Below are 24,859 nucleotides of genomic sequence, written 5' to 3' on the forward strand. Positions count from 1 at the left end.
GACACGCTCAGCCCATGCTGGGGTCACAGCAGAGCTGGGCACCACCCTGGCAGCAGCAGGCAGGACCCCCAGTGCCCTCCAGCCCCACCCCAGACCCCAACAGCCCCGAGGGGTCCCTGCCACCACCCTGGGGGTCCCTGCCACCCACGATCCAGGGTGGGTGGGCCCTGCCACCTCACAGCTGCTGTCCCTCTGCCAGCCAGGCTGAGGGGTGGGACAAGCCTGGCCTTCCTCCCTTGAGCTGCCCCACAGCCCTGTGTGCCCCCTTGTGCCCTGAGGCGCCCAGAGAGGCAGGGACAGACATCCCCCAGCCCAGCCCAGGCAGGCAGGGACAGACCCCCAGCCCATCCCTAGGCACGGACAGACCCCCAGCCCATCCCTAGGCAGGCAGGGACAGACCCCCAGCCCATCCCTAGGCAGGCAGAGACAGACCCCCAGCCCAGAGAGGCAGGGACAGACCCCCAGCCCATCCCTAGGCAGGCAGGGACAGACCCCCAGCCCAGAGAGGCAGGGACAGACCCCCAGCCCATCCCTAGGCAGGCAGGGACAGACCCCCAGCCCAGAGAGGCAGGGACAGACCCCCAGCCCATCCCTAGGCAGGCAGGGACAGACCCCCAGCCCAGAGAGGCACGGACAGACCCCCAGCCCATCCCTAGGCAGGCAGAGACAGACCCCCAGCCCAGAGAGGCAGGGACAGACCCCCAGCCCATCCCTAGGCAGGCAGAGACAGACCCCCAGCCCATCCCCGGGTGCAGGGTGTGCCCAGGCAGGGACAGAGCCCCATACCCGGACAGGCAGGGACAGACCCCCCCCAGCCCATCCCCGGGTGCAGGGTGTGCCCAGGCAGGGACAGCCTCCCAAGCCCATCCCCAGGAGCGGGATGTGCCCAGACAGGCAGGGACAGACCCTCAGCCCAGACAGGCAGGGACAGATTCCCAGCTCAGAGAGGCACGGACAGACCCCCAGCCCATCCCGTGGCACAGGGTGTGCCCAGGCAGGCAGGGACAGCCCCCCAGCCCATACCCGATTGCAGGACATGCCCGAGCAGGCAGGGACAGTCCCTCCAGCCCAGGCAGACAAGGACAGACCCCCCAGTCCATCCCCTGGTGCAGGATGTGCCCCGACAGGCAGGGACAGACCCCCATACCTGGACAGGCAGGGACAGAGCCCCCAGCACAGAGAGGCAGGGACAGCCCCCCCAGCCCATCCCCTGGCACGGGGTGTGCCCAGACAGGCAGGGACAGCCCCCCCAGCCCATCCCCTGGCACGGGGTGTGCCCAGGCAGGCAGGGACAGAGCCCCCAGCCCAGACAGGCAGGGACAGCCCCCCCAGCCCATCCCCTGGCACGGGGTGTGCCCAGACAGGCAGGGACAGCCCCCCCAGCCCATCCCCTGGCACGGGGTGTGCCCAGGCAGGCAGGGACAGCCCCGCAGCCCCACACTCACCCTCGATGTTCCTGCACTTCTGCCGCACCTCGTACACCAGCCGCTCTGGGGAACAGGGAACCGTCAGGGGGCTGCCCCGGCCGGGGGGCCAAGGGAGGGACCCCCAGAGAGGAGGGCGGGCACGGGGGTACCTCGGGTGCGCTCGTCGATGATCTCCTTGACCTTGGGCTTCTCCTGGGTTGTGCTTTTGCGGGGTTTTTTGGCGGGCGGGGGCGGCGCATAGGCGGCGGCCTCGGGCTCCACCCACATCTCCGTGTAAACTTCTTTGTAGGGGTTCCTCTCCTCTGGGGGTCACCGGCGGTGCCATCAGCGGTGTCCCCACATCGGGTCACGCCACCAGGGTGCGTCCCCCCAGCCCCCCTGACCACCCTGGTGACACCCTGTGAGCGTCCCCAGTCCTGTCCCCCCATCGGGTCACACCACCGGGGTGCGTCCCCCCAGCCCCCTGGCACCCCCCTGCCCACCCCAGGAGTGTCCCCAGCCCCCGCTCACCCTCGGGGGGCTCCAGCCCCTTGGGCCCCGAGGGCTGGAAGCCGCCCAGGGCCCACTCGATCATCTGCTTGTTCTGGATCTCCACCACCTTGGACGTGTCGCTCTCGTCGTTCTCGGGGCAGGCCGGGAAGATCTTCCCTGCCCGGCTGCTGGCCACCTGGGGGGGTGCAGGTGTCACAGGTGTCACCAGCCTGTCCTCGGGGGTCCCCCGGGCTGCTCTCACACGGGACCCACAGCCAGGGTCCCCCCAGGGTGGGACAGCTGATCCCAGACACCCCAAAGCCCCCTCAGGGAGCACACACGTCCTTTGGGGGTCCCCCACACCCCCTGAGAGACCTCCAGGTGGGGCAGGAGGGGAGGCAGGGCCGGGTCCTGGCAGGGTGGAGAGGGAGCTGCTGCTCCCACAGGTGGAGCCAGTAACCCGGGATGTCCCCATGGCTCGGCAGTGTCACCCGCCATGGCTCGGCACTGTCCCCCCAACCTGGCAGCATCCCTCCCTGGCTCTGCAGTGTCCCCACGGCTCAGCAGTGTCCCTGCTGCCTCGGCAGTGTCCCCCACAGGCTCAGCCATGTCCCCAGGGCCGGGCAGCGTCCCCTCACCTGCAGCACCTCGTAGATGGCCTTGCGGTACATGGGCTGCTTGTTGTAGGTGGCCTGGTGGAAGGCGCTGGCAAAGGAGCTCAGGGGCAGCAGCTTCTCCACGCACACCTGGGGAGGGACAGGGGACAGCCACGGGGACACCGGTGTCACTCACTGTCACCCACTGCCACCCATCACCCATCGTTACCTGCTGCCAATACCGTCACCCCAGCGTGCCACCTACCCCTGAGGGGTGTCACTTACCACCCTGGGGTGCCACTTACCACTGCAGGGTGTCCCTTACCCCTGAGGGATGTCACCTACCACCCCAGGGTGTCACCTACCACCTTAGGGTGCCACTTACCCCTGAGAGGTGTCACCTATCCCCGAGGGGTGTCCCCTACCCCCTCAGGGTGTCACTTACCCCATAATGGTGTCCCTTACCCCCCTGGGGTGTCACTTACCCCTGATACCCCCGAGGGGTGTCACTTACCCCCATGGGATGTCACTTACCCCCCTGGGGTGCCACTCACCACCCCGGGGTGTCACTCACCCCTGTGGGTGTCACCTACCCCCAAGGGGTGTCACTTACTACCACGGGGTGCCACTTACCACCCTGGGGTGTCACCTACCCCCACGGGGTGTCCCCTACCCCCTCAGGGTGTCACTTACCCCTCAATGGTGTCCCCTACCCCCCTGGGGTGTCACTTACCCTGATACCCCTGAGGGGTGTCACTTAGCACCCTGGGGTGTCACTTACCCCTCAATGGTGTCCCCTACCCCTCAATGGTGTCCCTTACTCCCTCGGGGTGTCACTTACCCCTCAATGGTGTCCCCTACCCCTCAACGGTGTCCCCTAACCCCCTGGGGTGTCCCCCTAACCCCTCGGGTGTCCCCTACCCCTCAATGGTGTCCCCTACCCCTCAATGGTGTCCCCTAACCCCCTGGGGTGTCCCCTAACCCCCTGGGGTGTCCCCTACCCCTCAATGGTGTCCCCTCCCCTCCCAGGATGTCACTTACGCCTCAATGGTGTCCCCTACCCCTCAATGGTGTCCCCTAACCCCCTGGGGTGTCCCCCTAACCCCTCGGGGTGCCACTCACCCCTCAATGGTGTCCCCTCCCCTCCCCGGGTGCCACCTACCACGGAGAACTTGCCGTCCCCGAACCACATGACCCAGCGCGTGCCCTCGGCGGCGCGGGAGCGGCCGGTCATCCACCAGGACACGATGCGCCCGGGCCACCAGGAGAAGCCGCGCAGCTTGCCCCACACCAGCTCGCCGATGCCGAACCCGCGCCCGTCCTGGGGACAGGGACAGGGCGGGGTCAGCACGGTGCCACCGGGCTCCCCTCCTGCCCCACCTGGAGGCAGGGCCGGCTCCTGGCAGGGTGCAGAGGGAGTTCTGCTTCCACAGGTAGAGCCGGTGACCCGGGATGTCCCTATGGCTCGGCAGCGTCACCTCCCGGGCTTGGCAGTGCCCCCCCACGGCTCAGCAGTGTCCCCCCACAGCTCGGGAGTGTCCCCACAGCCTGGCAGTGTCCCCAGGGCCCGGCTCTGCCCTCACCTCGTACTCGGGCTCGTCGTCGGCCGACTTGGAGGCGTTCTTGTCGCCGGCCTCGGCCACGGCGGGCTCGGGCGTGGTGGCCACGCTGGGCGAGGCGGGGTCGGTGGGCTGCTGCGGCCCGGGGGGCGGGCTGGCCTCCTCCTCCTTCTGCGCCTCGGCCCGCGCCGGCTCCTCCACCACGTTCATCACGGCGATCACCTTGGCTTTCTTCTCGGCCTGGGGAACGGAATGGCACGGCATGGCACCGGGGCATGGCACGGCATCGGGGCCCGGGGAGCCCGCCGCGGGGATGGCGGCCACCGCCCGTGCCTCAGTTTCCCCCGCTGACCCCCGGGACTTACCCTGGGGTCCATGCCAGGACCCCCGAGCCCATCCCGGTACCCCCTGTGCTTATCCCGTGACCCCCGAGCCCATCCGGGACCCCTGGTACCCTCGGTGTTTATCCCGGGAGTCCCGGGGCCCATGCCAGGACCCCCCGAGCCCATCCCGGTACTCTCTGTACTTATCCCGGTACCCCTCGAGCCCATCCCGGTATCGCCGAGCCCGTCCCGTGACCCCCACACGCATCCCGGTACCCGCGGTGCTTATCCCGGTACCCCCTGAGCCCATCCCGGTACCCCCAGCGCTTATCCCGTGACCTCTGGGCCCATCCCGGTACCGTCGGTGCTTTTCCCGGTACTCTTTGTGCTTATCCCGGTACTCCCCGAGCCCATCCCGGTACCTTCGGTGCTTCTCCCGGTACCCTCCCGTGACCCCTGGGCCCATCCCGGTAACCTCTGCGCTTATCCCGGGTGGCCCTGAGCCCATCCCGGTACCCCAGAGCCCATCCCGGTACTCTCTGTTATTATCCCGGCACCCTCGCAGCGCATCCCGGTCTATGTTACCCTCTCCGGGTGCTCCCCCTCGAGCCCCCCGGCCCCGGCGGGCTCTCCCCGTGCGGCCCGGCCCGCGGTGCTGCCGGTGCCGGTGCCGCTCACGTACCCGCGGGAGCGGCCGGGCCCGGGCCGGGGCGGAACGCGCGGAGCCGGAACGCGCGGAGCCGGCCGGGCCGGTGCGGGTCAGCCCGGCGGCCCTTTGTCTGGGCTCCGGGTCACGTGGTGCCTCCCGGCCCGGCTGGTTGGCTGCGCTGGGGGGCGCGGGGGGCACGGGCCGGACCGGGACCGAGGGGGAACCGAAAGGGCCCGAGCGGAACCGAGCGGAACCGAAAAGAGCCGAGCGGAATCGGAAAGACCCAGAGGAGCCGAAGAGACCCGAACGGCGCTCGGGCCGGACCCGAAGGGAACGGAGCGAAACCGAAGGGACCGGGCAGAACCGAAAGGTTCGGGACGGACCGAACGGAACCGAGCGGAGCCGAGCAGAACGGAGAGAGCCGAGCGGCCTCCGGGACGGATACGAGCGGTTCCGAGCAGAACCGAGCGGTTTCGAGCAGAACCGAACGAACCCGAGCGGAGTCCCGGCACGGAACCGAACGGCCCCGAGCGCTCCGGTCCCGGTCCCGCTGTCCCGGTGTCCTCCCGGTGTGATCGCAGTCCCCGTGGCGGTGCTCCTCGGCCCAACCCCGCCGTCCCGCCCGTGCCCCGGTGCCGGCCCGTCCCTCCGGTACTCACGGGCCGCGCTCCGCTCCGGGCTGGCTGCGCCGCACGCCCGGGGCCGCTCCCGCCGCCTTTTGTCCCGGGGCCGCGGCCCCCCGGCCTTTGTGCGGAGCGCCGGGACGGGGCGGGGGCGGCGGCGCCCCGGGGGCCTCGCCCCGCACGGCGGGAGCCGCCCCCGCCCCCCGCACCAGTGCCACCAGTGCCGCCACCAGTGCCACCAGTTGGGGACTGGGAGTGGGGGGGGGCACCGGCCGGGCCAGGCAGGATGGACACCGGGCACACTGCCCGGTGAGCCTGGGATGGACACCGGTCACTCTGCCCGGTCAGCCCGGGATGGACACCGGTGACACTGCCCGGTTCAGATAGGGATGGACACCGGGCACACTGCCCGGTTTGGCCTGGGATGGACACCGGTAACACTGCCCGGTCAGCCTGGGATGGACACCGGGCACACACTGCCTGGTCAGCCCGGGATGGACACCGGTCACTCTGCCCGGTCAGCCCGGGATGGACACCGGTCACTCTGCCCAGTCAGCCCGGGATGGACACCGGGCACACTGCCTGGTCAGCCCGGGATGGACACCGGGCACACTGTCCAGTTAGCCCGGGATGGACACTGGTCACTCTGCCCAGTTCAGCCCAGTAGAAACACTGGTCTGGGGTCACACTGCCCAGTTCAGCCCAGTTCAGCCCATACAGTCACTGGTCACAGTTCCCAGTTCAGCCCATACAGTCACTGGCCCGGCGCTGGCACCGCCCCGCTGTCCCGGTTCGGCCCGGTACGGACGGGACAGACTCAGGGTCCCTGCACCCCAGGACACGCCCTGCCATCCCCGGTGTCCCCAGGGTGTCCCCGGGTCCCCTCTGTGTGCCAAGGGGGGCTGGTGCCACCCCTGGGGGGGCAGCGGGATCTCTGCCCTGCCAGCCCTGCTCGGGCTTTGGGGACCCGGCGTGTCTGGGGACACGAGTGGCCCTGGCCCGAAGGACACGGGGTGGGTGACACCCGGGGTGTCCCGGGCAGGGTCACAGCAGGACCCCGCGTCCCCCCCTCGGTGCCGGTCCCGCCTGGCCCCGCTCTGCCCCGGGGACAGGAAATGTCCCATCGCCGGTCGTTAAGGGACATCGGCGGGGTATCCCCGCCGGACAATTGTCCCAAGCGATCCCTGATCTCTGCCCCGGGGCCACCGGCAGCGCTGGCAGCCCTGGCCACCCCCACCCCCATCCTCATCCTCAGCTCCATCCCCCAGCCCTGTCCTTGCCTCACCCCCACCCTCATCCTCATCCTCATTCCACCTGCATTGTCACCCCATCCCCATCCCCATCCCCATTCTATCCCCACCCTCATCCTCATCCTCATTCCACCTGCATTGTCACCCCATCCCCAAACCCATTCTGTCCCCAGTCCCTGCCCCATCCCCAGTCCCTGTCCTTGCCTCACTCCCACCCTCATCCTCATCATCATTCCACCTGCATTATCACCCTCATCCCCATGCCCATCCCCACTCTATCCCCCATCCCCAATCTCATTCCACCCCCCATCCCCACCCGCAGTCCCTGCCTCATCCCCAGTCCCTGTCCTTGCCTCTCCCCCACCCTCATCCTCATCCTCATTCCACCTGCATTGTCACCCCATCCCCAAACCCATTCTGTCCCCAGTCCCTGCCCCATCCCCCAGCCCTGTCCTTGCCTCACCCCCACCCTCATCTCCATCTTCATTCCACCAGCATTGTCACCCTCATCCCCATCCCCAAACCCATTCTATCCCCACCCTCATCCTCATTCCACCTGCATTGTCACCCCATCCCCATCCCCCCCATCCTCCATCCTTTGCCCCATCCCCAATCCCATTCCATCCTCATCCCGTTCTCATTCCACCTTCATCCCCATCCCTCTCCCTCTCCATTCCATTCCATTCCATTCCATTCCATTCCATTCCATTCCATTCCATTCCATTCCATCCCATCCTTCATCCCTTGCCCCATCTCCTTCATCTTCATCCCAACCCACGGTCCCACCATCCCTCTGTCCTCATCTCCACAGCTGGCACGGGGTGGGGGGTGCCAGCCTGAGGGGTCCCAGCGTGGACATGAGAGGGACAGCGCCTGCCCTGGGTGTCCCTGTCCCTGTGTCCGTGTCCCTGCACTGACCCCGGGTGTCCCTGCACTGACCCTGGGTGTCCCTGTGCTGTCCCCAGGTGTCCCTGCACTGACCCTGGGTGTCCCTGTCCCTGTGTCCATGTCCCTGCACTGACCCTGGGTGTCCCTGCACTGACCCCGGGTGTCCCTGCACTGACCCTGGGTGTCCCTATGCTGTCCCCAGGTGTCCATGTCCCTGCACTGACCCTGGGTGTCCCTGCACTGACCCTGGGTGTCCCTGTCCCTGTGTCCATGTCCCTGCACTGACCCTGGGTGTCCCTGTGCTGTCCCCGGGTGTCCCTGTGCTGTCCCCAGGTGTCCATGTCACTGCACTGACCCTGGGTGTCCCTGTCCCCATGCTGCCCCCAGCTGTGTCCCTGCACTGACCCGTGGGGACACTGTGGCCATGCCAGCCATGTCCTGTGCCCCATGGGGACACTGTGAATGCACCAGCTGTGCCCTGTGGGACACTGTGAATGCACCAGCTGTGCCTTGTGTCCCATGGGGACACCGTGGCTGTGTCAGCCATGCCCTGTGGGGCACTGAGAATGTGCCAGCTGTGCCCTGTGGGGACACCGTGGCTGTGTCAGACATGCCCTGTGCCCATGGCATGGCCCGGCCGTATCAGCCATGCCCAGTGGGACGCCCTGGCTGTGCCACCGTCCCTGTGGGTGCCAGCAGGAGGGTGCTTGGCAGCAGGGCTACAAACAGTGCCCAGGAGGTGGCACGAGGGGACACACAGCCAGGGAGACCCGCTGGCAGTGGGGACAATGGTGAGAACGGGGTGAGGGCTGTGGTGGGGACACGGGGCACCCACAGAGCCCCTGTCCCTGCTGCCCACGAGCAGCTGTTGGCACCGTGGCCGTGCTGTGCCCATGCCAGGCTCCCGCCAGGAGCCCGGCTGTGGCACACGCCAGGGAACGGGTGGCACATCCCACCCCGGGGGCAGGAACGGGGGCACATCCCGTGGGACAAGGACGGGTCTGCTGCCCACGGCTGCCAAGAGAGGGCAATCCCGGGGGCACAGGGGCGAGGAATGGGCTCGGGGGGTGCCAGGCTCAGGTGCTGGGGGGCAGTGACACCACCGGCAGCACGGAGCACCCTTTCCACCGGCCCCAGGGCACGGCCACGCCAGCACGTCCCGTGTGCCCATGCGAGCCCCGTGCGCTCTGTGCCGCCGTCCCCCGCGTGCCCGGCGGGTCCCGGCCCAGGCTCTGCGCCGCCGATGCCACGGCAGCCTCGGGGCTCGGTGGCCCCGTGCGCCCACCCCGGTGATGCCGCGGGACCCTCGGGGCTCGCCGTCCCCACATGCCCGCCCCGCCGATGCCACGGGACCCTCGGGGCTCGGTGCCCACCCCGCCGGTGCCACGGCAGCCTCGGGGCTCGGTGCCCACCCCGCCGGCCCCACGGCAGCCTCGGGGCTCGCCGTCCCCACGTGCCCGCCCCGCGGGTGCCAGGCTCACCTCCCTCTTCCAGCGTGCCAGCCACTCGTCGCGTTTCCTCTTGCTGATGTAGTAGGGGTCCCCGGCCTGGAAGGTGTGCCGCTGCATGGGCCGCTGCCGCAGGCTGGACTCCCAGCCCAGCCCGCCCCGGAGCCGCCCCCGCGAGCCCTGCGGGGAGAGGGGGTCAGGGCACTGCTGGGCACTGCCAGGGCACTGCCAGGGGTGAGAGAGGGGTCAGGGCACTGCTGGGCACTGCCAGGGCACTGCCAGGGGTGAGAGGGGGGTCAGGGCACTGCTGGGCACTGCCAGGGCACTGCCAGGGGTGAGAGAGGGGTCAGGGCACTGCTGGGCACTGCCAGGGCACTGCCAGGGGTGAGAGGGGGGTCAGGGCACTGCTGGGCACTGCCAGGGCACTGCCAGGGGTGAGAGGGGGGTCAGGGCACTGCTGGGCACTGCCAGGGCACAGAGATGGGGGTCAGGGCACTGCCAGGGCACTACCAGGGGTCAGGGCACTGCCAGGGTGCAGAGAGAGAGGTCAGGGCACTACCAGGGGTCAGGGCACTGCCAAGGCACTGCCAGGGCAGAGACAGGGATGAGGGCACTGCCAGGGATGAGGGCACTGCCAGGGGAGAGAGACGGGTGAGGGCACTGCACGGGGCACTGCACAGGGGACATGGCACAGGGGACATGGCACAGGGGAGAGAGAGGGATGAGGGCACTGCACAGGGACATGGCACAGGGGGCACAGCACATGCCCTGGAGGCCATGGCATCACAGCTGCACCTTGATGGGCACCCCTGGCACCATGTAGGCACAGATCTGCCTGGGGCTGAGGGAGCAGGGGGAGATGGCGCCCGTGGGCATGAGGGGCACCACACTGCCTGGGGGGCTGTGGGGCTGTGCCACCTCCAGGGGTGTCTGTGGGGCTGTGCCCATCCCCTGGGTGTGCCATGCCCATCTCCTAGGGTGGGCTATGGGGCTGTGCCCATCTGGGGTGTGCTGTGCCCATTTCCTGGGGTGTCTGTGGGGCTGTGCCCATCCCCTGGGTGTGCCATGCCCATCTCCCGTGCCCATCCTCGCAGGGAGCAGCCCCAGGCCGTACTTGCCTCCATTTTCAGGCTGTCGAAGTTGTTGTTTTCCTCCTTCTCGTCCTTGCCTGCACACGGAACAGAGAGCGGTGATGGCATCAGTGCCAGTGTGGGGCTGGGACCCCCCAGACCCACACAGGGCCATGGGACCCACACCCAGGGCTCCAGGGATGGATGGGACCCCCACCCAGAGCTCCAGGGAGAGATGGGACCCCCACCCGGGACCCTGCAGGGCAATGGGACCCCCACCGGGACCCTGCAGGGCAATGGGACCCTCACCCAGGGCTCCAGAGGGGAGAGGGGGCTCCCCCAGCCCATCCAGAGCCCCCCAAGCCCGTGCCGAGCCCCCCGGAGCCCCCGTGCCGGGCGGGTTTTTGGGGGTCCGGGGCAGGGACCCCCCCGCGGGCAGGGGAAGCGGCGCAGCCCCGCCGCTGCTTCCTGTGCTCGGCACATCCGCGGCGCGGCGGCTCCGAGAGCGCTGCCGGGAAAGCGGCTAAAAATAAACCGAGGGTTCCGGGGGCTGAGAACCGCGGGGGCGGCGGGGACGGGGGGCTCACCCCCACTGCGGGCACCCACGGGCTGGCACGGGCACTGGGGTGGCACAGTGTGACACCGGGAGAGTGCCCTGCAGTTGGCACGGGCACTGGGGGGGCACAGTGTGACACTGGGATGGATGGATGGACAGATGGATGGATGGATGGATGATGGATGGATGGATGGATGGATGGATGGATGGATGATGGATGGATGGATGGATGGATGGATGGCTGATGGATGGATGGGTGGATGGATGGATGGATGGATGGATGATGGATGGATGGATGGATGGATGGATGGATGGCTGATGGATGGATGGGTGGATGGATGGATGGATGATGGATGGATGGATGGGTGGATGGATGGATGGATGGATGATGGATGGATGATGGATGGATGGATGGATGGATGGCTGATGGATGGATGGATGGATGGATGGATGGATGGATGATGGATGGATGATGGATGGATGGATAGAGGGATGGATGGATGGATGATGGATGGATGGATGGATGGATGGATGGAGGGATGGAGGGATGGAGGGATGGATGGATGGATGATGGATGATGGATGGATGGATGGATGGATGGATGATGGATGGATGGATGATGGATGGATGGATGGATGGATGGATGGCTGATGGATGGATGGGTGGATGGATGGATGGATGATGGATGGATGGGTGGATGGATGGATGGATGGATGATGGATGGATGATGGATGGATGGATGGATGGATGGATGGATGGATGATGGATGGATGGATGGATGGATGATGGATGGATGATGGATGATGGATGGATGGATGGATGGATGGATGGATGGATGGAGGGATGGATGGATGATGGATGATGGATGGATGATGGATGGATGGATGGATGGAGGTATGGATGGATGGATGGATGGATGATGGATGATGGATGGATGGATGGATGATGGATGGATGGATGGATGGATGGATGGAGCTTGTTCCCGGCAGCCTCACAGCAGCCCCGGCTCCCGGTACCGCTCCCACACCGCACCCTCCATTCCCGCAGCCTCGGCCGGGTCCGTTTGCCCTGGTGCTGCCCGGGGCTCCCCCCGCTCCAGCCGTTCCCGTTTCCGTTCCCGTTCCCGCAGCCCCGGCCGGGTCCATTTTCCCTCGGGCTGCCCGGGGCTCCCCCCGCTCCTGCTGTTCCCGTTCCCGCAGCCCCGGCCGGGTCCGTTTGCCCTGGGGCCGCCCGGGGCTCCCCCCGCTCCCGCTCCCCCCCCCGAGCGCGGCTGCGGCTGCGCCTCGTGACTGCGGCAGCATCTGCAGCGTGCGGCTCGTCCGTGCATCCATCCCGCCAGGCCTGCCTCTGCCTCTGCCTCTGCCAGCTGCACCCCAGCTCTGCCATGCCAGCCTGCCCCAGCCATCCCAGCTCTGCCAGCTGCACCCCAGCTCTGCCATGCCAGCCTGTCCCTGCCATCCCTGCCTCTGCCAGCTGCATCCCTGCATGTCCCTGCCATCCCTGCCTCTGCCAGCTGCACCCCAGCTCTGCCATGCCAGCCTGTCCCTGCCATCCCAGCTCTGCCAGCTGCATTCCTGCCTGCCCCAGCCATCCCAGCTCTGCCATGCCAGCCTGCCCCAGCCATCCCAGCTCTGCCAGCTGCATTCCTGCCTGTCCCAGCCATCCCTGCCTCTGCCAGCTGCATCCCAGCTCTGCCAGCTGCATCCCGGCCTGCCCCAGTTCCGTCCCTGCCTATTTCAGCTCCATCCCTGACTCTTCCAGCTCTGTCCCTGCCTGTCCCAGCCATCCCTGCCTGCTCTGGCCATGCCTGCCTCTGCCACCTCCATCCCTGCCTTTTCCATTCCATCCCAGCCCCTTCCAGCTCCCTCCCAGCTCCCTGTCCATCCAGACCCTCCCTGGCTCGGCATGGCCGGTCGGTCTGTGATGATTCCAGCCAGGAAGGCCCCAGTGCCAGAGCTGGGAATGCTGACAAGGCTGTCCCGGGCTCCAGAGGGAGCACCTGGGCTCCAGCAGGTGAGCTCCTGTCCCCAGGAGCGTGGGGTTCACCGTCAGAGCCCTCCCTGCAGGTGATCCCCGAATCAGGGGCTGCTCGGGGCTGTCCCCAGCCTGTCCCTGTCCCTGTCCCTGGTGTCCTGGGCACCCAGCGTCGGGCCAGGATCTACAGGGGGGCTGCACTACCTGGGCACCCCCTGACACGGGCCAGAAATGCCCTGGGACCCCCAGGACCCCTGTGCTGAGCCGCGCCCCAGCCAGGCCGGGGCTGACCCCTCAGCAGGGTGTGGGAACAGCCCCCCACCCCAAATCCTGCATGGCATGGAGGGCATCAGCCCTTCCTCCTCCTCCTCCTCCTCCTCCTCCTCCTCCTCCTGCAGCAGTGCTGCCCAGCCCAGAGCCCTCGTGGAGCAGGACAGTGGGGCTGGGGGATTCCTGAGGGGCTGGGGGTCCCTGAGGGGCTGGGGGGTCCCTGAGGGGCTGGGGGTCTCTGGAGGGCTGGGGGGTCTCTGAGGGGCTGGGGGGTCCCTGAGGGGCTGGGGGTCCCTGAGGCGCTGGGGGTCTCTGGAGGGCTGGGGGTCCCTGAGGGGCTGGGGGTCTCTGAGAGGCTGGGGGTCTCTGGAGGGCTGGGGGGTCCCTGAGGGGCTGGGGGTCCCTGAGGGGCTGGGGGTCTCTGGAGGGCTGGGGGGTCTCTGAGGGTCCCTGGAGGTCCCTGGGGGTCTCTGGGGATCCCTGAGGGGCTGGGGGTCCCTGGGGGTCCCTGTGGAGCTGGGGGGGCTCTGGGGGGGGGGGGGGGGTCCCTGGTGTCCCCAGGGTCCAGTCCCTGTAGCAGGAGCCCCCAGGGTTTCCCTCTCACCTTTCTCAGCTCCCTCCAGGAGTTTCCTCCTGCCGCGTTTCTTCTGGGGGTCGGAGGGGCTGAGGCTCCCTGGGTGTCCCTGGGTGTCTCTGGGGGTCCCTGGTGTCCCTAGGGGGTCCCTGGGGCTCCCTGGGTGTCCCTGGGGGTCTCTGGGGGTCCCTGGTGTCCCTGGGGGTCTCTGGGGGTCCCTGGTGTCCCACAGGATTCCCCATTGCCTCACTCTCACCTTTCTCAGCTCCCTCCAGGAGTTTCCTCCTGCCGCGTTTCTTCTGGGGGTCGGAGGGGGCCGTGTCGCCGTCGTCGGCGGGCGCGTCCAGCCCCTCCTTGGGCGTGCAGCGGCCGTTCTCCAGGGCCCGGCCCGCCTCCCCGGCCGCGGGGCTCTCGGCCTCGTCCTCCTCGGGCCGCCCGCCCTTGGGGCTGCCCCCGGCCTCCTCGGCGTCGCCCTCCACGTCCCCGTTGGGCAGCGGCTCGGCGGGGCCGGCCTCGGGGCACGCCGGGGGGCACTTGGGGGCGGCCGCCGTGTCCTTGGGGCTGTCACTGCTCTCCGCCTGCTGGGACAGGGAAGGGCTGCTTGGTGATGGTACAGAGGGGGGGACAGCAGCGCATCGTGCCGGAAAGGGACAGTGCCACCGCGGGTGTGCCAGGCATGCCAAAGGGACCCTGGGGCCAGGACAGCCAGTGCCACCTCGGGTGTGCCAGGCATGCCAAAGGGACCCTGGGGCCAGGACAGGTGTGACAGGTGCTGCTGCCTGGGACCAGGACACCCAGTCCCACCCCGTGCATGCCAGGTGTGACAGGTGCTGCTGCCTGCCAAAGGGACCCTTGGAAGGGGACCCTTGGGACCAGGACACGGTGTCACAGCAGCCCCAGGGCCAGGACACATGGGTGTGACATCCTTGGGACCAGGACACAGTGGCACAGCAGCCCCAGGGCCAGGACACACGGGTGTGACACCCTCATGAGCAGGACATGCTGCTGTGTCACCCTGAGGAGCAGGACACCCCACCATGGCACTCTCAGGAGTATCAAACGTACAGGTGTGAGTGTGTGTGACAGGTGTGTGTGCGTGAGAGAGACAGGTGTATGTGACAGGTGTGTGTGTGTGACACACATGTGTATGTGACAGGTGTGTGTGTGACACGTGTGTATGTGACAGGTGTGTATGTGACAGGGTGCATGTATGAGAGGTGTATGTGACAGGAGTATATGTGTGTGACAGGTGATGTGCGTGTGTGTGACAGGTGTGTGATGTGTGTGTGCGCGTGTGTGTCAGAGGTGCATGTGTGTGACAGGTGCATATGGCAGGAGTGTGTGTGTGACAGGTGTGTGTGACAAGTGTATATGTGACAGGTGTGTGTGTGTGACAGGTGTGTATATGACAGGTGTGTGTGTGTGACAGGCACAGCCCAGCCCAGCCCAGCCCTGGCCCTGAGCACTCCCAGACAGACCCTGGAGCTGCTGCCACTCCCTCCAGGTGGCCCTGGCGCTCTCCCACAGCACAGCGTGATGCCGGGGTGGCACAGCATGATGCCAGGGTGGCACGGTGGGCAGTGGACCCTCCCTGCCTGTCCCCAGTGAAGTACAGGTGCCACAATGTCCCGTTTGATGACAGCCCAGGAGGGGACATGGTACAGCTGGGGGCCTTGGTGTGAGCTCAGGTGCTGCCCACTGCCAGGGGCCGCTGGCACCAGGGCATGAGCTACAGGGGCACGGCAGGTGACGGGCACTGCTTCCTCCATGAGGTACCCACTGGTGCCACGGGGCACAGGACACCCTGGCCTGTCACCCCTGGCCTGTCACCCCCATTGGCTGCCTGGGATGGGTCCCAGACCAGGACAGCTCCCAGATCAGAATGGGTCCTGAACCAGGACAGGGCTCGGACCAGGACAGGTCCCAAACCAGGATGGGCCCTAAACCAGGATGGGTCCCAGATCAGGACGGGTCCTAAACCACAACAGGTCCTAAATCAGGATGGGTCCTAAATCAGGACAGGTTCCAGACCAGGACAGGTCCCAGACCGGGATTGGTCCTAAATGTGGATGGGTCCTAAACCAGGATGGGTCCCCATGCAGCTGAGGGGTCCCATACCAGGATGGATCCCAGATTAGCACAGGTCCCAAACCCAGACACTGCCGCACCCCCTGTCCCTGAGAGGGTCCCAGTGCCACTCCCCATGCAGCTGAGGGGTCCCAATGCAGCTGAGGGGTCCTGGGTGTCACTCTCCATGCAGCTGAGGGGTCCCAGTGCCACTCCCCATGCAGCTGAGGGGTCCCAATGCAGCTGAGGGGTCCCGGCACCCCTGGCCCCGCTCCCGCCGCTGCCGGGGCCGCATCCGTGTGAGAACAATGCAGGGGCCGGGAGAGGAAACGGCAGGAAACGGGAAGGAGCCGGGACAGCGGGGCTGGGGACACTCGGGACAGCGGGGCTGGGGACACTCGGGACAGCGGGGCTGGGGACACTCGGGGCAGCGGGGCTGGGGACACCCGGGACAGCGGGGCTGGGGACACTCGGGGCAGCGGGGTTTGGGACACTCGGGACAGCGGGGTTTGGGACACTCGGGACAGCGGGGCTGGGGACACCCGGGACAGCGGGGCTGGGGACACTCGGGGCAGAGGGGTTTGGGACACCCGGGACAGCGGGGCTGGGGACACTCGGGGCGGCTGCAGGCTCTGGGGATTTTGGATGGGAAGGGGACAAGTGACCTGTCCCCTTCCCGTCCCAGTCTCCCCTTCCCGTCCCTATCCCTGTCCCCTCGTGTCCCTGTCCCTGTCCCCGTCCCAGCCCTGTCCCTGTTCCCTCCTGTCCCCATCCCTGTCCCCTCCCGGCCCCGCTGTCCCTTCCTGCCCCCCCAGCGGCGCTTCCTGCAGCTCCAGCCCCAGGACGGGCTCTGGGAACGGGCTCTGCCTTCCTGCTGCTCCCTGCCTGCGCTGGGCCCCGCTGAGGAGGCTGCTCTGCACGGCCCTGTGCCCTCCCTGCTGCCCTGGGGACACCGAGGGACACTGGGGACACTCCCTGAGACACCAAGGGACACTGGGGACACTCCCTGTGCCCTCCCTGCTGCCCTGGGGACACCGAGGGACACTGGGGACACTCCCTGAGACACCAAGGGACACTGGGGACACTCCCTATGCCCTCCCTGCTGCCCTGGGGACACCGAAGGACACTGGGGACACTCCCTGAGACACCAAGGGACACTGGGGACACTCCCTGTGCCCTCCCTGCTGCCCTGGGGACACCGAGGGACACTGGGGACACTCCCTGAGACACCAAGGGACACTGGGGACACTCCCCGTGCCCTCCCTGCTGCCCTGGGGACACCGAGGGACACTGGGGACACTCCCTGAGACACCAAGGGACACTGGGGACACTCCCTGTGCCCTCCCTGCTGCCCTGGGGACACCGAGGGACACTGGGGACACTCTCCAAGGGCGTGACGGGGGGTGGCACACGGGGCTGGGGACTCCTGTGCCCACCCCAGCCCGGGGAAGGTGCCCCTGTCACCCCCTGACAGGGGTGTCCCTCTGCCAGGCACAGCTGGCACTGGGGATGCCAGTGCTGGAGCCATGGCATGGCACTGCATGGCACGGCGCAGCACAGGACAGCCTGGCACAGCCTGGCACGGCCTGGCACAGCTCACCCACACCGTGACACCCGTCCCCACAGGGCTGTGCCCACCTAGCTCCCTGTGCCCTCTCACAGCACTGACCATGGCAAGACCCCACGGGCACAGCCTGCCCACCTGGGCACGGGTGCTGGGCACCCCTGAGGCCAAGCTGTGCCCAACGGCAGTGCCAGCTGCCCTCAGCCTGCCCCGGTGCCCCTGGCACAGCGGGCTCTCCTCAGGGAGGAGATTTTTAGTGGCTCACATCTGCAGGGGCTGCCCTGGCACTGCCTGGGGCTGGCCATGCCAGCTCTGCTCTGCTGGCACCGGGTGCTGCCGGACAAAGGGCCAGTGTTGGCACCAGTACCAGTATCAGCTTTGGCACCAGTACCAGCATCAGCTTTGGTACCAGTACCAGCTCTGGCACCGGCTCTGGCACCAGGTTTGGTACCAGCACCAGTACCAGTACCAGCTCTGCCACCAGCTCTGCCACCAGCACCGGCACCAGCTCTGGCACCAGCTCTGGCACCAGGTTTGGCACCAGCTTTGGCACCAGCTCTGGCACCAGGTTTGGTACCAGGTTTGGCACCAGGTTTGGCACCAGGTTTGGTACCAGCTCTGGCACCAGGTTTGGCACCAGGTTTGGTACCAGGTTTGGTACCAGCTCTGGCACCAGCTCTGGCACCAGGTTTGGTACCAGGTTTGGTACCAGCACCAGTACCAGCACCAGCTCGGGACCAGCTCTGCCACCAGCACCGGCACCAGTTCTGGCACCAGCTCTGGCACCAGGTTTGGTACCAGGTTTGGTACCAGCTCTGGCACCAGGTTTGGTACCAGGTTTGGTACCAGCTCTGGCACCAGCTCTGGCACTAGCCCCAGCCCCAGCCCCAGCCCTGGCACAGCGTGGCGCTGTCGGAGCACACAGGGATGGGCACCCACCCCGTCTCTGGGCAGGCTGTGCCCGCTGCCCTGGCACCGCTGCCGTCCCTCCAGGGTGCCGGGGCCGTGCTGGCCGAGCCCTCCCTGCAGGTGTCACACCGCAGCCCCGCTGCTCCCGGCCCCGCTGCCGCTCCCGTGCCAGCACTGCTCTCCTGCAGCGCCTCCCCCGCCCCGCGCGTTCCTCCGGCCCGGGGCTCACCCGGCCAGCCCCGCACAGCCCCGGCCCGGGTGACACTGACACTGCCCCCGGTGACACTGACACTGCCCCGGGTGGCACTGACACTGCCCCCGGTGACACTGCCAACAACCCCCGGCCAGCCTCGCACAGCCCTGCCCCGGGTGACACTGCCCCAACCCGGGTGGCACTGACACTGCCTCGGGTGGCACTGTGACACACGGCTGTGCCCCTGGCACCAACATGGCACGGAGCAGGGACCAGGGATAGGCATGGCAGGGAATCAGGGACTGTCAGAACAGGCATGGCAGGGATCAGGGATCAGGGATCAGGGACAGGCATGGCAGGGATCAGGGATCAGGGACCAGGGATCAGGGACAGGCATGGCAGAGATCAGGGACCAGGGACCAGGGATCAGGAATCAGGGATCAGGGATCAGGGATCAGGGACCAGGGATCAGGGACAGGCATGGCAGGGACCATGGATCAGGGATCAGGGATCAGGGATCAGGGATCAGGGACAGGCATGGCAGGGATCAGGGATCAGGGACCAGGGACCAGGGATCAGGGATCAGAGATTGGGGATCAGGGACCTCAGGACAGGCAGCTCAGAACTGAAAGCTCCCAGCACAGGATGAGCCCTTTTGGCTGCCAGAAACTTCTCCAAAAAGGATTTGCAGCCTTCTAAGGGTGGAGAGGCCTCAGCTCTGTCTGTCCCCCAGGCCCTGCTCGTTCCCCTGTCCCCTCATCACCTGGGCCTGTTTGTCACCCCCCTGTCCCCTCATCACCATCACCCTGGGCCTGTTTGTCACCCCTCTGTCCCCTCATCACCCTGGGCCCATTTGTCACCCCTCTGTCCCCTCATCACCATCACCCTGGGCCTGTTTGTCACCCCCCTGTCCCCTCATCACCTGGGCCTGTTTGTCACCGCCCTGTCCCCTCTTGTGTGAACAAGGTCTGGGGACACTGCCTGAGCTTGAGAGAGCCCAAGGGCACCTTCCACCTGCTCCTCTGCTCACACCGAATTCATGGTGGCACCAGCCAGGTGCCCGCCCTGCAGGGAGGTGGCTCCCCAGTGGCACTGGGACACACCATGGCCTGGCAGGGACGAGCCACGAGCGTCCTCAGCCCTGGGGCCTGTCCAGCACATCTGTGGCTCCCAGCCGACCCCAGCGGGCACGGTGCCCATGGCACAGCGAGGGCTGAGTGCTGGGTGGGCATCAGCCACGGGCAGGGGCTGGGGAGACCCTCACGGGGCTCTGCTCCCAGGGTGGGGCAACAGGGACAGAGCCACCCAGGCAGGGAGGGAATGCACGATGGAGCAGAGTCACACGGGGTGGGACAGTGCCACTGGGCACAGGAGGGCACGGGAGGGCACAGGAGGGCACAGGAGGGGAGGGACAGCTCTGGGGACCCCTCTGCCTCAGCTCCCTGGCACACGGGACAGCCCATGGCACACCAGGAGGAGCAGAGGTCTGTCACCAAAGCAGCCCCGTGGGGACACCCAGTGCCCCCAGCTGGCACCGTGCCCGTGGCTCACCTGGGCATGCTTGCGCTTCCTCCCGGGCCGCCCGGCCTTCCTCATGGGCGTGCCTGGCTCCTGCTTCTCCTCCTTGCTCGGGGTCTCCTCGGGCTCCTCTTCCCCCTGCCAGCCACACACACACAGGATGGTTACACCCCTGGGCTGGGCACGGGGTCACGGGCACCGCGGGCACCATGGGGATGGGCACCTGCGCAGGGGGGAGCACCGTGGCATTGCCGGGCTGGCAGCACCAGGGCACCTGGGAGGGTGGCAGTGGCTCCCGCCATGCTTGGGCAGTGGCACAGCCTCACCGGGTGACCCTCCTGCCCTGTGCCACCGTGCCACCGATGCCACCCTCCAAACCCGGCGCACGGAGCGCAGCAGGGCCCTGTGGGCACTCCACAGCACAGGCCTGGGGGCAGCCATGGCTCTCCCTGGAGATGAGGGCCAGCAGCAGGAGCCGGGCACCCCTGGAGCGGGCAGTGCCTGTTTTGGGGACCCTGCCGTGCCCTACAGGAGCAGCTGGCAGTGCCCCGTGGCCCCCGGTGCCACAGCGGCCCGGCCTGGCGCTGGCAGCACGCGTGTGCCAACATGGCGGCGCAGCAGGAACAGGCCCCGGGGAGCGAATGCGCCCCTGTGCCCTGGCACTGCCATCACCAGGGGCACCGTCCCTGCTCTGGGCGCTGTGGGCACACGGGGGCACGCGGGGGCACGCGGCGGGCACGGGCCAGGCCCCGGCACGGCGCGGGGCGGGATTCACCTGAGCCCCAGCAGATCCCGCAGCGGCAGCAGCCGAGCAGGAAGAGGCCGCGGAGGGGGAGCGGGAAGGAGGAGAGGCCGGCGGGGCCGGACAGGGAGAGGCCGGGAGGGGATGGGGCGGGCAGGGACAGAGAGCCGGGGGCAGCTGCAGAGGCACGGGGCCGCACGCTGGGGCTGGCACACGGCCGTGTGGGGCACCAGGGATGGCACACGGCTGTGTGGGGCACCAGGGATGGCACATGGCTGTGTGGGGCACCAGGGATGGCACACGGCTGTGTGGGGCACCAGGGATGGCACACTGCCGTGTGTGCGGCACCAGGGATGGCACACGGCTGTGTGGGGCACCAGGGATGGCACACGGCCGTGTGGGGCACCAGGGATGGCACACGGCTGTGTGGGGCACCAGGGATGGCACACTGCTGTGTGTGTGGCACCAGGGATGGCACACGGCTGTGTGGGGCACCAGGGATGGCACATGGCTGTGTGGGGCACCAGGGATGGCACACGGCTGTGTGTGTGACACCAGGGATGGCACACGGCTGTGTGGGGCACCAGGGATGGCACACGGCTGTGTGGGGCACCAGGGATGGCACACTGCTGTGTGTGTGACACCAGGGATGGCACACGGCTGTGTGTGTGACACCAGGGATGGCACACGGCCGTGTGGGGCACCAGGGATGGCACACGGCCGTGTGCGGCACCAGGGATGGCACACGGCTGTGTGGGGCACCAGGGATGGCACATGGCTGTGTGGGGCACCAGGGATGGCACACGGCTGTGTGCGGCACCAGGGATGGCACACGGCTGTGTGGGGCACCAGGGATGGCACATGGCTGTGTGGGGCACCAGGGATGGCACACTGCTGTGTGTGTGACACCAGGGATGGCACACGGCTGTGTGCGGCACCAGGGATGGCACACGGCTGTGTGGGGCACCAGGGATGGCACACTGCTGTGTGTGTGACACCAGGGATGGCACACGGCTGTGTGTGTGACACCAGGGATGGCACAGGGCTGTGTGTGGGGCACCAGGGATGGCACACTGCTGTGTGTGCGGCACCAGGGATGGCACACTGCTGTGTGTGTGACACCAGGGATGGCACACGGCTGTGTGGGGCACCAGGGATGGCACACGGCCGTGTGGGGCACCAGGGATGGCACACGGCTGTGTGTGCGGCACCAGGGATGGCACACGGCTGTGTGTGACACCAGGGATGGCACACGGCTGTGTGGGGCACCAGGGATGGCACACGGCTGTGTGTGACACCAGGGATGGCACACTGCTGTGTGTGGGGCACCAGGGCTGCCCTGTGCCCCCAACACTGCCACACTGCTGCTGTGTGCCCCCAACACTGCCACACTGCTGTGTGTGCAGCACCAGGGATGGCACACGGCTGTGTGTGTGGCACCAGGGATGGCACACTGCTGTGTGTGAGGCACCAGGGATGGCACACTGCTGTGTGTGCGGCACCAGGGATGGCACACGGCTGTGTGTGTGACACCAGGGCTGCCCTGTGCCCCCAGAGCTGCCACACTGCTGCTGTGTGCCCCCAGAGCTGCCACAGTGCTGCTTTGTGTGCCCTGTGCCCCCAACACTGCCACATTGCTACTGTGTGCCCCCAGAGCTGCCACAGTGCTGCTTTGTGCCCCTAACGCTGCCACAGTGCTGCTGTGTGTGCCCTGTGCCCCCAACACTGCCACGTTGCTGCCCTGTGCCCCCAGAGGTGCCACATCCCTGCCCTGTGCCCCCAGTGCTGCCACACTCTTGCCCTGTGCCCTCGAGCTGGGCAGCTGTGCCCTCAGGATGCAGCTGGAACATCCCTGGGGGTCCTGCATGAAAATCCATGGCACTGGGACACACTGTGCCCCATGGCTCTGGTGCCCCATGGCTGTGGTGCCCCATGGCCGTGGTGTCCCACTGCCACGGTGCCCCCAGCCATGGCCCCCGTGCCAGCTCCCTTGTGCCACCCACCCACACTCAGCTGCCCACCCTGTGCGGGGACACTCCAGCCCTTGACAGACCCCCCAGCCCTGGCACCTGCTGGCACTGCCAGCCCTGAATGAGGACAGGGACAGCCCCCGCCAGGGCCGGGCCCCAGTGCACATGGCATCCTGCTGGAAGGTTTTGGGACGGCTCCGAGGGCCGTGTCAGGATCCCAGATCCAGCAGCATCCGGGGCACAGGGGCCTGAGGGGATTCTGGGGGTCCCTGTGCCCCCTTTCCCTGTGCCTCGCTGTGCTGCAGGGCCAGGGCAGCACCCAGGGGTGCAGGGCAGACCCTGGCACCCGTCCCTGTGCCCCAGTGCCACCCTGGCTGCTGGCACTGCCCCAGCCAGCTGTCCCTCCCTGGCCCCATCCAGGCCCTGGCAGCATTTAGTGGACGTACATGAAAGATCTGGGGGTGCCAGGATGCAGCTGGGGGGCACCCAGAGGGGCCAGGGGGCCTCAGGGTGAAAAGCTGGAGGGGCAGAGCTGCCATGGCCAGGGCACAGCAGGGTCCCTGCTGTGGGACCAGGGGATGCCCCAGCACCCATCAGGACCAGGGACCCTCCGGGGGCACAGCCGGCACCCCAAAAGCCGGGGCGGCAGCAGGGCTGGCACAGGGGGCTCTGTGCCCCGTCCCGGTGCCGCAGCCCCCCGGTGCCCGCATCATCCCCGAGCCATCACCGCGCATCCATCACCGGCCCGTCCCCGGGAGCGCGGGGCTCCGGGCACGTCCCGGCGCCGCTCCTGCTCCGCTGCCAAGCAACAGCCCGGGGGAACGGCGGAACGAACGGAACGAACGGAACGGCGGCCGGGCTGCGGCATGACGCAGTGCTGGCTGCGCTGCCGGCCCTGCTCCAGGTACCGGCTCTGCTGAGCGGTACCGGCCCTGCTCCCTGGTACTGGCCCTGCTCTAGGTACCGGCTCTGCTCTAGGTACCGGCCCTGCTCCCTGGTACCGGCCCTGCTCTAGGTACCGGCCCTGCTCCCTGATACCGGCCCTGCTCCCTGATACCGGCTCTGCTGAGCGGTACCGGCCCTGCTGCCTGATACCGGCCCTGCTCCCTGGTACCGGCCCTGCTCCCTGGTACCGGCCCTGCTGAGCGGTACCGGCCCTGCTCTAGGTACCGGCTCTGCTCCCTGGTACCGGCCCTGCTCCGCGGTACCGGCCCTGCTGAGCGGTACCGGCCCTGCTCCCTGATACCGGCCCTGCTCCCTGGTACCGGCCCTGCTGAGCGGTACCGGCCCTGCTGAGCGGTACCGGCCCTGCTCCCTGGTACCGGCCCTGCTCCCTGGTACCGGCCCTGCTCCCTGATACCGGCCCTGCTCCCTGGTACCGGCCCTGCTCCCTGGTACCGGCCCTGCTGAGCGGTACCGGCCCTGCTCCCTGATACCGGCCCTGCTGAGCGGTACCGGCCCTGCTCCCTGATACTGGCTCTGCTCCGTGGTACCGGCCCTGCTGAGCGGTACCGGCTCTGCTGAGCGGTACCGGCCCTGCTGAGCGGTACCGGCCCTGCTCCCTGATACTGGCTCTGCTCCCTGATACCGGCCCTGCTGAGCGGTACCGGCTCTGCTGTGCGGTACCGGCCCTGCTGAGCGGTACCGGCTCTGCTCCCTGGTACCGGCCCTGCTCAGCGGTACCGGCTCTGATCCGCGGTACCAGCTCTGCTCCCTGGTACCGGCTCTGATCCGCGGTACTGGCCCTGCTCAGCAGTACCGGCCCTGCTCCCCGGTACCGGCCCTGCTCCCTGGTACCGGCTCTGCTCAGCGGTACCAGCCCTGTTCAGCGGTACCGGCCCTGCTCCCCGGTACTGGCTCTGCTCCCTGGTACCGGCCCTGCTCAGTGATACCAGCCCCACTCCACGGTACCGGCCCTGCTCCCCGGTACCGCCAGCCCCGCTCCCCGGTATCGCCAACACAGCCCCGCTCTGCAGCACCGGCCTCGCTCCCCGGTGCCAGACCTCGCTCCCCAGTACTGGAGCACAGCCCGGCCCGCGGTACCGCCAGCACAGCCTCGATCTGCAGCACTGGCCCTGCTAACCGGTACCGCCAGCACAGCCCGGCCCGTGGTACCGCCAGCACAGCCCCGATCCGGGCACCACCAGCACAGCCTCGCTCCCTGGTACCGGAGCACAGCCCCGATCTGGGCACCACCAGCACAGCCTCGCTCCCTGGT

At 67.9% G+C, this 24,859-nt stretch overlaps 1 protein-coding gene across 2 annotated transcripts in view; it reads right to left on the reverse strand.

The window, feature by feature from the left end:
• DNMT3A (DNA methyltransferase 3 alpha) overlaps positions 1–24,859 on the reverse strand; it is a 52,056-nt gene that overhangs the window by 11,724 nt on the left and 15,473 nt on the right. Inside the window, exons 3-12 of one of the 2 annotated variants that reach the window (XM_054293420.1) lie at positions 19,963–20,067; positions 13,935–14,256; positions 10,353–10,402; positions 9,268–9,414; positions 4,078–4,293; positions 3,657–3,815; positions 2,537–2,644; positions 1,938–2,094; positions 1,577–1,729; positions 1,446–1,490 (exon numbers count right to left, since the gene is read on the reverse strand). In XM_054293420.1, the coding sequence (XP_054149395.1) occupies positions 1,446–1,490; positions 1,577–1,729; positions 1,938–2,094; positions 2,537–2,644; positions 3,657–3,815; positions 4,078–4,293; positions 9,268–9,414; positions 10,353–10,402; positions 13,935–14,256; positions 19,963–20,067 (1,462 nt within the window). Of the gene's footprint in view, positions 1–1,445; positions 1,491–1,576; positions 1,730–1,937; positions 2,095–2,536; positions 2,645–3,656; positions 3,816–4,077; positions 4,294–9,267; positions 9,415–10,352; positions 10,403–13,934; positions 14,260–19,962; positions 20,068–24,859 lie in introns of both variants that reach the window. The other variant, XM_054293419.1, reaches the window with a different exon arrangement.

Source organism: Melozone crissalis, unplaced genomic scaffold, assembly GCF_028551555.1.
Source record: "Melozone crissalis strain CALT ecotype California unplaced genomic scaffold, PUWL_Pcris_2 ptg000150l_1, whole genome shotgun sequence".
In the NCBI taxonomy this organism is placed as follows: Eukaryota; Metazoa; Chordata; class Aves; order Passeriformes; family Passerellidae; genus Melozone; species Melozone crissalis.